Here is a 14,492-nt window from a genome sequence, read left to right as displayed (position 1 = left end):
CGAGACTCCTGGAGTCGTTCTTTCAGGACTGCAGGTCACCATCTGGACTGTTTTGAAATGATGTCAAGAACTGCCACAAAGCAGAGCTGCAGGAGTGAAGAGTGCAAAGAGGATTAATTAGTCAGCGGCCACTCTATCTGGTCTGTAAAACCGAGGTCACTGGCACCAGGATAACACCAAGGTAAAGGCAGTGTGCTCTCATTTGGTCAAGTCAACAAATCTTATTGAAGCAGGGGAAACATTAATGCATTGATACATAGCACTTTAATACACTCTTTGTTTTACTTCTGGTAATGTGCAAAAAAATAATAATAAAACAGCAGTGCTGCCTCATGCCTTTGGGCTTCTGGTTACTAAACTACCTGTCTGTGAAATTACAGACACGGGGGTGACAAATTCCTTTCATACAGTGCACAGGCAAAAACAATGCCTAAAAGGCAAAGCGAGGTTGAATGTGAGAGCAAGGAAACTGAATCATCTCCCACCTGGCAGCAGGAGCCCAAGGTGCTTCAGCAAACAAAAGGCAACGAAGCTGCCTTTGCTAAACATTTTAAAATCCAAGTGTTTCTGAGTAGGTGTACAAAGTCACTCCACATCTGTCTAAATACAAATTTCAAGGCTCTTCTTTATTTTTAACATTTTATTTGTAAGGTCCAGATTTTCATAACAAAACACAAACATACAAATTTCATGTTATTATCTTATGAATTACCAAAGTTACCCATTTGAACTTAAAGAACAAGTTCTAGCTTTTAATACAAAATCATCAAATACTGTTTCCCACGATAACACAAATTCTGCTTGCTATGTGTGTGTCTGTGTGAAGAGAAGTCATTTCCACATTTAATGCCGAAGCTCAGTGTTGGAAATACAGAGCTCTCCAGTTACCGTTTGTCTTCTAACCCTGAATTACTGACAATGCTTCTATATAAATACAATATTTCTTACAAACACTCCATCTGGTAAGACTTCAGTCAGCAAATCTTCTGTTGTTTTTCTTTCTTATGAAGTAAATTGTTAAATTATATTCTGATGGATGAACACATTGCTCCAAGAGCAATACCAACATAATATTTTGCTTGGATTTCTTATATATTATCATACAGTATATGAGGTTGGTTATTGTTACACAATAGAAAGACTTGTTTTTTCACAATTCAATTCAGTTTTATTTATATAGCACCAATTCACAGCAACAGTTGCCTCAAGGTGCTTTATATTGTAAAACCTATAATATTAGAAAGAAAAAAGAAACAATTACACAACCACCTATGAAAAAGCAGTTGGCAACAGAGGGAAGGAAAAACACCTTCAGCAGAGTCAGCATTATGCCAAAAAGTGATCAACTGTCATAAGCTAATTTCCGGTATTTCTGAAAAATTGCCTGTATTTAAACTGTTGTAAATACTTGTTAGCTTATAAGTTGTCAAACATATGTCAAATGTATCTCTTATGAATAATATCGAGACATTTTGAGTCAGAAAGAACATCCCTATCGCAAATTAGAAGCTGCAAACAGTTTTTGGCAAAGTCAGTTGTAAATATCCTTTATTTACTTGGCTAAAAAGACATTAAACATGTGTTTTTTAAGAGAGAGATGCCCAAGAGGGCAGAAGAAACTGCAACATATACAACACAAAAGGACCGGATTGATTATAATGTCGATACAATAATGCAGAGTCGTATGAATATGGATGTATTTATTGCTTTTAACAGGTTTCATGGTAACATCCACACAAACTGTACAGGGTAATACTGAGTGTGCAATAGGTTAAAGAAGCAAAGAAAAGCACGAGATCTGCGATGATTGAATCCGTTACTGGGCTGATGTCTCCAGCTGGCTTATGGTCATTATTGTTGTAAGCTGGTTAAAGTTTTTCAGACTTGCTTTGCTAATTGTTTCCAGGCAACATGCAAACCCCCTAAGACTGATGTAATGAGTCTCCATCTGTCCCACTGTGACGCTGTAGCTCAGACCTTTCTTGCTGATTACGGTACAACTAAAAATAGCTGCCAGGTCTAAGGCAACTAGTACTGCTTTAACTGCTTCCTTATCAACAAAGCTCTCTGACACTTGAAATAAGGCACCTTTAAGTATGTTTACTCCTCAAATGGCACAACAAACAACAAGGGGGAAGGAGTAAAGTAAAGATGAGTGCAGATCACCTTGTAATGACCCAGCTTTTGATATTCTGTATATACAAATGTCTGTGATTGTTAATCTACTTTACCTGACAGTCTGTGGTTTTCTTTTGTGACTCTGATTGAATTGAACTGTAAACTTGTTTACACCTAACTAGGAGTTAGTCCACTATGGGCAAAACCTCAGAATATAATTAGCATTACGACTAACATTTCTGGCTACACACTAATGAGATAACTAAAGCCATACCAGCAACAGAACAGACCTAATAGCCTGACTGTGCCAAGGATCGCGCATATGTTGTACACTGAGCTATTTCTGTCCGTTGAAGTGTAGCTCTGACACGTGTGTGAAGTTCTGGCAGTTGTACAAACCTCTTTAACGTAAGGAAGTGTACAGGTCAGCAGGGGTCAAAGCATTACAGAGAGTACTCTAAAGTAGCATTTCACTGACATTTTACAATTTTCATCAACCACAGAAATCTGTTGAGAACGTAGCCTGCTTCTCAGAGTACTGTTTGTCTCCAACTAAGACGCCTCATATCCAGAAACTGAGGCATCATCATCCCAAGCCCTTAACTCAAGTCCTTCTATGGTGGTGAAAAGTTCAAATGTTTTAGTATTTTATTAGATATTTTATTTCTCAGCAGGCTGAGACCTATCCTTCACCCAATAGGCCTGGCTGCATTAGACTAATGTGATAACTATGTTGCTCTACTCTTGCATCAAAATACACTAATTACTATCAGTTACAAGTACTTACTGAAACGGCAACTTCATGAACCCATTTCGTTTTGGCATCAGGATAAGTATACCTACTGCTCACTCACAAACAGCAGCTTGAAAACAAACAGATGTTTAGCAATACTTTGAGAAGGCGGCCCCTTTTCTCAATGGATCTCCCCACCCCCAAAGATTGAGGGCCCATATGGCATAGCGAACCCAATTCCTTATTACAAGTACCTGAATGTTTCACCTATAAGGTGAAAACAGTTGTCATCAGCAGGCAGCATAGGACCTCAGCACACACACTGCTTCAGGTAAGCCACCAGTAATTGCATCGATTTCCCATGCTGTTTACAGAGGCTTCCATGCTCAGACCTCAAGGCTCGCTTCAAAAGCTGTACAAGCACCTAATCAAACTGTTTGGACTCACAACCTGCACTATGGCCATATCTTGCCGAGCATTTGAATAATTAAATGTAATTAAATTCATTTAAATGTTATTCAAAACTAACACCACATAAAACACTGATGGCACAGTAGGGCTAAAAGATCCCGAGGAGTGAATGGCAGCACCAAGTTTTGACAAGGTGCCAGATAAAGTAATGTGTTAAATGTTCACTTCCTAATATTTTTCATGCAATGTTAATCTTAAAGTGAAAGAGTGATTATGGACGATAACAAGCTTTAAAATGTCTAAAAAAATGATCTTGACTCAGTGCTTCCACCAACTGGTAGAATGAAAGACTATTGGAAAGCAGGATGCCCCATCCGCAGCTGGAAAATGCATCAAACACATAGCATCCACATTTCATTTCTTTAAAAGATTTTTCTATATGTAAACGGAAAAAAGGTAAGATTAGGGAGCCTTTATCAGTCCCACTGTTTGTAAATTGACAGAAATTTACAAGGGAATTGCACAAGAAATAAGAAAGGTAGTGTATCATCCAGTGGAGTCCAGCACTGAATAGAAAACCGTTTGAGGAGTTGATTTAAACACTGTATGGCGTTTGAATTTGTATTCAGATGATTTGTATTGGCATCTTCTCTGGAAACAAAAAGCCAATATTTGTCATGTATAATGACTACCAGTGTCCTCTTGACTTTTATAATCTTACCAGCTGCTTTGCAACATCAGTAACATCCACTAGACTAAATTAAATTAGGTTATTAGATTAAGTAACTTTACGCCTAGTACTGTATTTTTTTTCTGTACTCCAATAAATCTGTATTATTTCTTATTATGTTTTCAGAATCTTACCCAATAAAGCTTTGTTTAAATTTATGTTTTTCCCTCTCAGTATTTATCCAGTGATTCAAAGACAGGGGCAGGTCCTGTGTGAATTGTACATGTTCTAACATGACTAAAGGCTCAATCGAGTGGTGGGCTGTCACCATATTTACGGCTAGCCAGGAGCAACTGCTCTGCTAGCCGTCTGGCTAAGTAAATGATGTCCCGGCGTAGCTAAACTTTAGTTAAGTTGTCCACCGTTACCTGTCCGCATGCCTCATACTTTTGGGATTTAACTGTTTTTTAATTCATGGTAAGCAAAAAATGTTTTCCGACATTAATAAATAACGGGGGGCTATAGATATAGTTAGCCACGTTAACGTTAGCATACTTCGCTAGGAGCTATGCCTACATTTGAATCGTAGGAGTTAGGCTTGTTACACCTAGTAGAGACAAGTTTGTGTCTAAACTTAAAAGAAATCAAGGAAATGTACTGGAGTGCTGTAGAAGAAAATGGTTGTTGAATGGGAATGCTAACGTGTTATTATTTAACCGGTAACTCTTGATTTCGCATTTCTGTCCAGATGCTGGAGGATAATTTCACCATATTCTTGTCACTGGCTAGGAAAACGATGAAGGAAAATGATCGGTTCGGATATACTCGGTGTTAGCAGTATATATTAGTGCTTCCGCTAATTTGGGCATTCCAACTTCAGCAGGCCGAAGACAATCCAGCAGCTTTCCTGATTTTCGAAGCAGTGGTGGAGACTCAGCTCAGGACTTAAGTACCACCCATCTGCCCTTCTCTTGGATCCTGGAAAAGCAACGCCTCCTTGTGACTGATATTCAGCATGTCAGGTGCGTTAACGGCAAGCTATTTTACACCTGCTCCATCACTGCCTAGAGTAATAAATCATGTCCTCCACATGAAGTTGAACCAAAAAAAGGAGCCCAAAATGCATACACCAATAAACATACACTCCACGATGAACCACTGCTATCAGATAGAAGGAAAGTTTTTGTTATAGAAGCTTCCCATTGTTGTTTCTCGGCTGGATGATCTATCTGGTCCTGCAGCCAAGTGTGTGAACTTGCACCAAAAATCCCCTGCAGACCTTTTGCCTGTGCTGGCATCCTTAGCTGACATCCATGGCTGCATTCCTTGAATCTCAAGCCCACTCACTGAATGGCTATCCCACAGTGCCCCTTTTGCCCTGCTTCTCTCCACCCTACTCTTTCTTTCTCCCTCTCTCGCCCAGCGAGCAGTCCCGGCTGGATAGTGGGGTCCATTGTGTCAGTGAGATGTTTATTAATGAGAGGGATGCACACGGAGCAGAGCTGCTATAGAAGGACTAATCACTAATCTCTTCGTTAATGCGGACAACCTGTGTATGCAGTGGCATACATTACAAGGAAGCTGTGTGACAAGGACATACAAGTTGGTGTTCAGTGGGGTGTCTTGGTGAAGTTTAGTTGTATTTTAAAGTTTTTGGAGAAGTTTTGTTTCTAGGTTTGAGTGTTTGTGTTGGGATGGAAGTTTAGCTTTTATGTGTAGGTGCAGAAACCAAGTTCTGTTAAACAAGAAACCAAGTTTTGTTTATATTATATACGTTTGGATTTAGGAAGAAAGGTTTTTGTATCTATGAAAGGAGTAGTGTTTGTCTGAGTGTGTGTGTGTGTGTGTGTGTGTCTGTTGCCTACCATGCCTTTGCCTCCGCCTGATGTCCCGGCCACTCAGAGGCTGGCACTGGACTGTCGTACCCTTCTGGACCATCGCGTTGGCAAGGGTAAGTGACAACATCACCTCCCCTGTGGTCTTTGGGACCCTGCTTAGTGTCACTGAATAGCTGGTTTTTACCATACTTCCCAAATTCACATTACTTAAAAATAAGTCATTGTGAAAATGGAAACTATTATTTGGGGTCTGCCTCTCTCAAAGTTGCTTGAGATTGTTCACAGTTAATAATACAAGGTGCTGCTAAACAGTGTTGCCCAGTTACCAAGGCAGATTTTATTTATTACTACAATCAATTTATTGCCAACCTCAATTAATTGTACAACTGCTGATTTCATTGGCAATCAATAATGCACTTTTGGGAATTGCAGAACTGAGCTTGATTGATGGATCTTTGCATTCTAAAACCCTGTGAGCTGCTACTATTTCACATAAGAGAGAAACACCTAACATGTTGTTATTTTAGATGTTTAGTTCATTATAAGATCGTCTTAGAAGACTGAAAACTGTGAACCAGAGAGACTGAGCACTTAATACATAATAAGTGTGCATTTGAGTTTTTATGAGTGCACTGCAGTATTGTGAGGTTTCTGATCAAACCGCTGCAAATTTGTGCATTAGAACAAATGTGATGATCGTATCTCTTTTTAATGGCTTTGTGGTAATAGTTATAAAAAGATAGGATTCATTTGAAAGTTCTGCTTTTGTGGCGCATTCATGTTGCTCTGGTGATGAGCTTTGCCATTCGTGAGATGGAAGCAAGCGCTGTTGCATAGAGCAGGGCGATATGACCAAAAATATTTATCACGACATACATTTGAAAATTTGCGATAACGATATAACTGACGATATAATTGACACTAGACAAATTACTTTACAACTCCACAACTTTATTAGTGCAAAAAAACCCCATCTATGTATTTTCACATAAACAAGCAGCTGTTTTTTATGTGCATTAAAGTTATATAAAAAAATGTAACAGTGCAAATGCAAATTCCTTGCTGACAGTTTAATCAAAAGGCATTTCCAATGGAAATTGGCCGACATATCCTCAGCATAACCATGTATAATATCCACAAAACATTAAAAAGAGGTTATACACACACAATACGGTAATATTATGTTAAAGCACCGTACGCATCACTGCACGAGGCTCCTGCCTACGATAGCTGTAATGCTCCGACAATCCATCAAGCGGTGCAGGTTCGTAGCTTAGCAAAGTCATACTAAAACATTTGACAGATTTTCGAGCACCGTGTAACACATAAAATTGTTTTGAGGTCAGTAAACACAACCAGAATTCATACATAAGGCACACGGGATTATAAGGGGCACTGCTGATTTTCAGAAAAGGATTGATTTTAAGTGTGGCGTAGTTTCCAAAAAACACGGTAATAACGACGGCCCGCTAGCATACTCTGCCAAAAATAGTGCTTTGGTGTGTATTTGACGGATGAAAGCTAAACCAGTTCCACACCACTGAAGTTGCAGCATTTTTACAAACCAATTCTGGTTCATCCGTTTCATTCAACGATCTGCTTTCGCCCTTCTCATTCTCTGTCGCCGCCGTGCTTTTTCCGCCATGTGCGTATGAAAACAAAGGCATTGCGCATGCGTGTTTTACCCATATTCAATATTTCATTTTCTCACCGTTGCCCAGCATGTATTACCATAAATGGTATGATATGGCCCAGCCCTACTGTTGAATTTATCTGCTGTTTTTTTTTTTTTTAGAAAATGAAACCTGGAAGAGAAAACGTAAACTGTCACTTCATTAAAAGGAATGGTTATTTGCTTTTGTTTATGCAAATATCAGTACACATGGTTATGTAATCGCACATTTCCTACTGTAAGGAAGTGTGGCAGAAGGTTGCATAAGTGCAGAAGGAAAAGCTGAATTTAAGTAAAGCAGAAAAGGGGGGAAGATTAATGATGAGAGGAGGGCAAGAGTGATGCTGGCAGGGGGTGGAGAGAGGGAGACGAGAGGGTTGTGTGGGAAGGAGGTATTCTCCCTTTTCATCTTTGTGGTGCACATTTCGCTCTTATTCTGTCAGTCCTTGCCTTTTTTTCCCTCTGTAATTGAAAGGTAGATTATAAGTGAGTTTGGTGTGCTTGTATGCACGCTTGCATGTCAAAATCTGCACTGCCCCCGTTAAGAAGGAGCACTGTTGCAGAAGAATGGGAAAATCCAAGGTCATCACGGCATGCTTTCCTCTGACGTTGCCTCTCAGCCCCTTTTTGTGCGCAAGTGTGTGAATGACTGTGTGTGTGCCTGCATGGCAAGGAGACTGTGCGTGTGTAACTCATAGCAGCGAGCCAGCCTCTGCACCAATCACGGTGCACATTCATATGCCTTTTAGCTCCAAGCACACGTGCAGGCATTTATCCCAGGCTGAGCGGTGCGTGTGTTTGTGTGCATTTTCAGTGCCTCTAGGCACAGCAGTGTGTCTGCATGAGGAACTGAAGCTGCATTAAGAAAACATAAACGGCCGTAGTGAGCGACTTCCACATCACGACTAATGTACGGTAAGGTTAACAATCCTTTTTCCATTGCGTATTGGTCTGTGCATTCTGGGCTGTGTAAACATGTGAGTAATATCAGGCATCCGCCGTTTAGCCTGTTTTCCTACATTCTACAAAGATGTTTCCTTCTCGGCTTTCTTGCGATAAAAAGCAGTTCTGACTAGAGTGTAGCAGCTCCTGAAAGCGCCTTATGAGAACTTGGACACTTAAAAGGATACTCACTGTTACATTACAGTAATAGATTACTCGGGGACTCTGCTTTGAAGATGTTTATGTTTGGTAATAGACACTTATTTACTCCTAACTATCACTGATAATGTTTCTTTCTGTTATAGTTGGTGTTAACAGGGTGTGTTCTCTGTCAGTGTATTAAGTATTTGCTAACTCTGGTTAACTTTGGGTGTTTGCGTTATAACCTTGTGTTCATATATGTATGATTCTTCAGTATTTTAGATACTATGTGTTAAATTATGTTTCTTTAAAAACAGAAAAGCTCTGGTAAGATCATTTTTAGATTTGATGAAATCCCCCAGATGGTTTTTGACATTTATTTTGGCTCTGATGTTACTGAGGCATGTTGATATATGGTTAATTGATTAGTGTTAATTAAAAATGTAGCCAGCTTTGCTTTGAATTGCAGACTGTTGATGGAGTAAGGTTTTGGTTTGGAGTGGATTTTTAACACAGGCGCTTCAAACTGAAGGCTGTACAGTGTGCTCAGCTTATAGTGTCTGTGCAGGTTTAAGGGATTCATAGTGTGTTGGACCAGGCTTGTGTTATATAGATTTGTTGGCAGCGGGGTCTGGCCATCAGTGTGTTGGTCGGATTACACCAGCCATGTTTGCTTCCACCCACACTGATCGAATGTGTGCTGTGAATCTGGCTCTTGGCTTAATTGGCTGAAAAACTGATGTATATGATGTTTTCCTTATGAAATTCCATATTTTCCAGTACCTCAAACATACCTAAGCGATATGGTGGGCAGGTATGGTGGAGTGTTATGGTTATATATAAGCAGGACATTTGAGTAGTTTTTATGTCATCCCCAAATATTTTTATTCCCTGTCACACTTCCCAAAAGGCTGTCACCCTCTTCTCTATGATATGTACTCTGCTCCTCTCCTCATCTGCTGTACAGTATTCCCAAACTCAGTGACAGCGTCTGTGCATACTGGTTAGCTGTTGAAATGGGCTTGCTCATTATTTGTTATTTGCTTACGCGCTCCTCGTTTCTCGTTTGCTCTCCGTATTGCCAGATTCTGCTGTGTGCTTGCATTTCTTTGTGTGAGTACAACGTTTGAAGATGTTTGCTGATGTAAAAATAGCAGGACTTTGTCTCTCTCCCCCCTCCCTCTTATGTAATGACACCCCTGAAGGGCAGCTTGCTTTGTAACCCTCATGAGAAGTGATGTGTTTCTTGGGGAAGTATGTATATTTACAGCAAGGTCACTGTATGCCTGTGTGTCAGCGTTGGCCTTCAAAACCACCGCTTTGCATGACCCTAGGTGAAGGTGAGGTCTGAATGTGCACCTGCAGTTCTGTTTCCCAAGTATACGCACACCTCCATACACACAGGCAGATATTAAGTGTGTTAAATATTGTTGTTGCTGGGTGTCAGGACTGTATTTATTCTCTCTTATCCGCCATGTGACTTCAGGCACAACAGAGCAGATTTGGGACAGCAGGTGCAGATGACACTGCAAGATGCGTAAAGCGTCATGCACCACCTTGTGCATTCACATGTATGTTTTTGTAGCATCCTTTGAGATAATTTCTGTTATTTATTTATTTTTTTATTTAGCACTAGTGTCTACAGCTGATATGTGGGAACCCACAGTGCAGTTATTAACACCTCATGGTGTTTGTGTAAGTGGGTGGAGGATTTTTTCTTTTTTTCTGTTTTTTTTTTTTTCAAAAATTGTTATTATCATGCAAAAACATGTCTTCTGTAGCTATGTATTTTTGCTTGCCTTTATTTTTCTTACTTCCACGTGCAGTTTTGTCCTCCCTTCTCTCCATTTCTCTCTCACCCTAAAGTGGAAATGTTAAGCTGATATCCTGGGGGAAATGGAGAGTGTAATCTGTTAATGTACCGGCCCATTGTTAGGAGGATAAAAATAGATTGTGATTGGCTGGCTTCTTCCTGTGGCGATTTGAAGGATGGTGACCCCCCACCCTTACATGTGTGTATATATCCACTCATAACTTCATGCTGGAAGATTGTGTAGCTTAACATCCAATTAGTAGCGATAGATGTTCACCTTGTCGTTGTATTAGTGTTAGAGCTACAAGTGATTTATTGTTCCTGTGTTTCAAGCTCGTCAGTGTGTTGCTCACAGTGTTTGCTGTGTAGGTTTTATTCCTTATTTGAGTCTGTGTGGAGGAGCTCGGTGTCCAGCCCATAAATGTGTTGTCACCTTGCAGCACAGCGTGGGTGGATGTCGTGAGACCCCCTGCTTTGTGCTTTTCATCACTGTCGACCAAATCATTGTGCACCCACTTTGTTTTGCCTTCTAAGTTTTTTTTCTCCCTAACTAACCCATCATTAGCAGAAGCACAAAACAGCCCTCATTCCTTATAACAGAAACTGAACACAACTTTGAAACATCACAGGAATTTCTGTGCCAGCAAATCAGCTGGAGAAATTTCCTCAGAGAAGCGGCATTGCAGTATACACATTACAATTAGAGTGCAAGCAGAATATGTAAATGTTTTAAATGGCGGTAGTTTAATTTTATGTTATAAAGACCTGTGGGTGTAATCGGCCTCTTTGAGCCACTTTCATCAAGTTTGTTGAGTTGTAGAAACAAATATGCTGTTTGGTGTCAGTCAGTTGATCTAACACTGAAGTAAAGAGAACTGGTTACAATTTTTTAAAAAGGAGGGAAAAGGCAGGATATATCCAAATGCTGCACCACAGGTGTGTGAAATAAAATGCCAATATATTACATAATTTAGTTTATTTAGAAATGACTTTCCCCAAAAAATTTTATGTGCAGCTGACAGAGAGGACAGGACAGATTTGTCCTGGACAGAGCAGATGCAATAAGTAGCACTAATCTGTGACTCATTCAGCACATCTCATTTCACCTCCCCCATCACACTCCCATCTCTGTATATGTCTTTCTCTCATTCTCCTGCCCATTCTCTGTCTGTCCGGTACCCTTTCTTCTGGAGACTAGGGACCCACTGTATTTTTTTATTAATTCAGTGTTGACTCCTACACTCATGCCCTGAGCCAATACAGCAAGGATGTGAACAGGAGGTGGATGGAGTTTAGGTGGGTGCAGGAAGGGAGGGAGAGTTGCAGAGGCCTCATTAGTGTTTGAAGTGATAGAGGAAAGAGAAGAAGTGCTACGAGTAGACTCACACTTCCCTGAGATGAGCACATGGATGACAACTCCTACCGAGTTCAACACAACTTAGAGAGCAGACATGAGTCTTGAAAAACGCGCTTTTAGTACTCAAAGTGATAACTTTATTAAAAGGTCTATTAGGGACATCTTATCTGTTCTTGCAGCTGCCTTGCCAGGCGTGGGTCACTGATAATGTAGCAGAAGGCTACTAAATGTTGATACACAGCCTTGTTGCTCGGTCTAAATGACGATCTCTATAGCAGCAGTGCTCAGAAGTCTAAATAGTCTCAACACTCATTTTCTTTCTTTCTTTCTTTCTTTCTTTCTTTCTTTCTTTCTTTCTTTCTTTCTTTCTTTCTTTCTTTCTTTCTTTCTTTCTTTCTTTCTTTCTTTCTTTCTTTCTTTTAATACTGGGAATTAATATAAAATGTTAAATGTGTTTGTTTTCAAAAGTTGGTTGGCCAAAAATGCAAGATAAGACAAAGTGTGTGAAAATATTTTGTTTTTAATTTTTCTGTTGTTATACTATGTGACTTTGATATGTTTGTGCTTTGAGAAAAAAAACCCCCTCATGCATGCACATCTCTTGGGAATAAATCATTTTCCACCCAAAGCTTTGCTTTTGTCTTGAGAAGGGACTCAGCGTTAGGGATAGCATCAGTGACTCAGGTGCATTGGCTGATGTTTGTTTCCTTGATTTTTACAGTTTGATTGTGCCAATTAAGTTCTAGATTGGATAGTCCTGTTTCTTTGGGAGTACAGGTGTCTCACATTTCAGGCTTGAAAAGTGTCCATTTATAATTAACTTTGGTAATGCATGACCTCTTCTCACACATATTTGACTTCCAACAACGTCTTGTGATGGGAAGTTTTTCAAGCAGCAACACATGTCCCAATGAAGATGATTGCTTACACAATTAGGTATAATTTCCTGTCATGATTGTACTAACAAAGACACTAGGGATGAGGGAAAGAATTGATGCAACATGGTATTGCGATATCTTGTGTGGTTATATCGTGGGTGTTACACACTCATGGTTTGATATCAGTGTTTGATATTTACCAAGTAATATTTTAATACGTTATTATACAGATATGACTCGTTATGAACAAATATTGAAGAGTGCATAAAATCTTTACATTTCCCGTCTTTGTCTTAATAGATACGTTGCTAACACCAAGGCATGGTGATTATAATCACTTATATTTATTTAACAAGGGGAAATGTTGTCACGTCCAAATATATAGGCTTTTCTTATTTATTGGATTTCACAAAGTATTTTGCAAGTCATATTTGTCAGTTCTGGCATAGTGTGAGCAGTGTTGTTGATGGTGTTGTTTGTAGAACAGAAAATAGCTTTTTTGGTAGTAGTTTGTTTGTTTGTTTATTTATTTATTTATTTATTTACCTGTCCCATTTGGTTCTTTAGCCATCAGAATTGTTGTCTGAAGACCAGCAAGGATACCCAATGGATTTACTTTGCCAAATGGATCATCGTGGCATTGCCGTATTGGTCCATTTGGTCGATCTTTGTTTTTATTATTTATTATATTTTATTTTCAGATGTTACAGACGGGACAGACATGAGTGAGGGATAGGAAAGGGAGAAAGAAAGAGGAAGGAAAGGAAAAACAGAAGGGGAGAGGGACAGTGAAAAAGGGGGGGAGAAAAAAAATAAAAATCTCCTGGATCACCTGTTGAGAGAAGAATAGAAAACAAGCAGAAAAAAAAACAAAGCAACATACTAAACACAACACCATCGCATTAATCTAGCTAAGTGTAAACAGCAGTAAATACTAAATATTCAATGTTGTTGTGCAGCACGCAGGACAGATGTGCTTCGAGGTAGCAGCCAAGAAAGGTGTAATTTGGGTCTACGAGCAGTGAACACCCGTGTGCATACCTGTGTGGATCAGCGCGCTTGTATTCCAAAGGTTTCTCCATGTAATGATCTGCTAGGGAGTGTGTGGGGGGGCCACAGCCCCGTCCTCCGGGGTGTGAAGCGGGTATGGAGGAGATCAAAACTCCAGACATCCAGAGGCCCCCAGAACACAAGAGACCATGGAAGACCAACAGAGGGGCAGCTGCGCCACTGTTCCAGTAAGAGCTGAGGAGAGTCCCAGATGAGGGCTCACTCAGCAGCCGCGGAGCAGAAGCCAGGGGGAGTTGCAGTGACGCGCCCATGAGCTCCGCCGGCCCCCAGCTGTGCCTGAGTGACCGAGCCCCAGGCCGAGAGGCCGGGGGCACCCCACCTCCGAAGGGGCCCAAGCGAGCCCCAGGCTCCAGGCCCCGATAAGCGGCCGCCAAGGAGTGAGCCGGTGTGTACCTGGACGCCCACCCCCAGACACAAAGAACCACCAACGCACCGACACCTGAGGGAGTCCGCCACTGGCAGGGGAAGTGGTGGTGGGCGGAGATAGGCCTCCAAACCTTGGAGGGCCTGAGGTGTCCCCAGAGAGGTGGCGTCTGATACCCAACCTGACATATAGACACAGACATACAGGCACACACAGACACAAACATCCATTCCCCCCCCCCCCCCCCCCCCAATGCTCTCATATGCACTCACTCCACACTCAACCAACGTGGATTTTGGTAGTAGTTTAAAAAAAATGTATTACCTTGGTGTTGAGTTGGGAGATGGTCTATAAATGGAATGGAAGCCATTATTGCAAAGGTGTAGCAAATAGACCGCTAATAATGTTGTCTGTGTGCTCAGAATGTTTTTTTTACTGCCATTTCATGAGACGTTGCTCAGTCTGTGTAACAGCAGCAACAATA

The 14,492-nt window shown here is 40.6% G+C and overlaps 1 protein-coding gene across 5 annotated transcripts in view; it reads left to right on the top strand.

Moving 5' to 3' along the window:
- The first annotated feature begins 4,224 nt into the window (after window positions 1–4,224).
- Window positions 4,225–14,492, top strand: part of LOC146652142 (protein EFR3 homolog B) — a 32,878-nt gene continuing 22,610 nt past the window's right edge. For 2 of the 5 annotated variants that reach the window (XM_085381458.1, XM_085381457.1), the window contains exon 1: window positions 5,784–5,883. In XM_085381458.1, the coding sequence (XP_085237584.1) occupies window positions 5,799–5,883 (85 nt within the window). In that variant the 5' untranslated portion in view covers window positions 5,784–5,798. Of the gene's footprint in view, window positions 4,410–4,680; window positions 4,955–5,783; window positions 5,884–14,492 lie in introns of those variants that run through there. The other 3 variants (XM_085381461.1, XM_085381459.1, XM_085381460.1) reach the window with 3 other exon arrangements.

This window comes from Rhamphochromis longiceps, linkage group LG15 (genome assembly GCF_057381845.1).
Source record: "Rhamphochromis longiceps isolate RC_006_pf linkage group LG15, R_longiceps_female_GT1.1, whole genome shotgun sequence".
Taxonomy (NCBI): domain Eukaryota; kingdom Metazoa; phylum Chordata; class Actinopteri; order Cichliformes; family Cichlidae; genus Rhamphochromis; species Rhamphochromis longiceps.
Note: the sequence above shows the minus strand (reverse complement) of the source record. Positions and strands in the feature narration are given on the sequence as shown.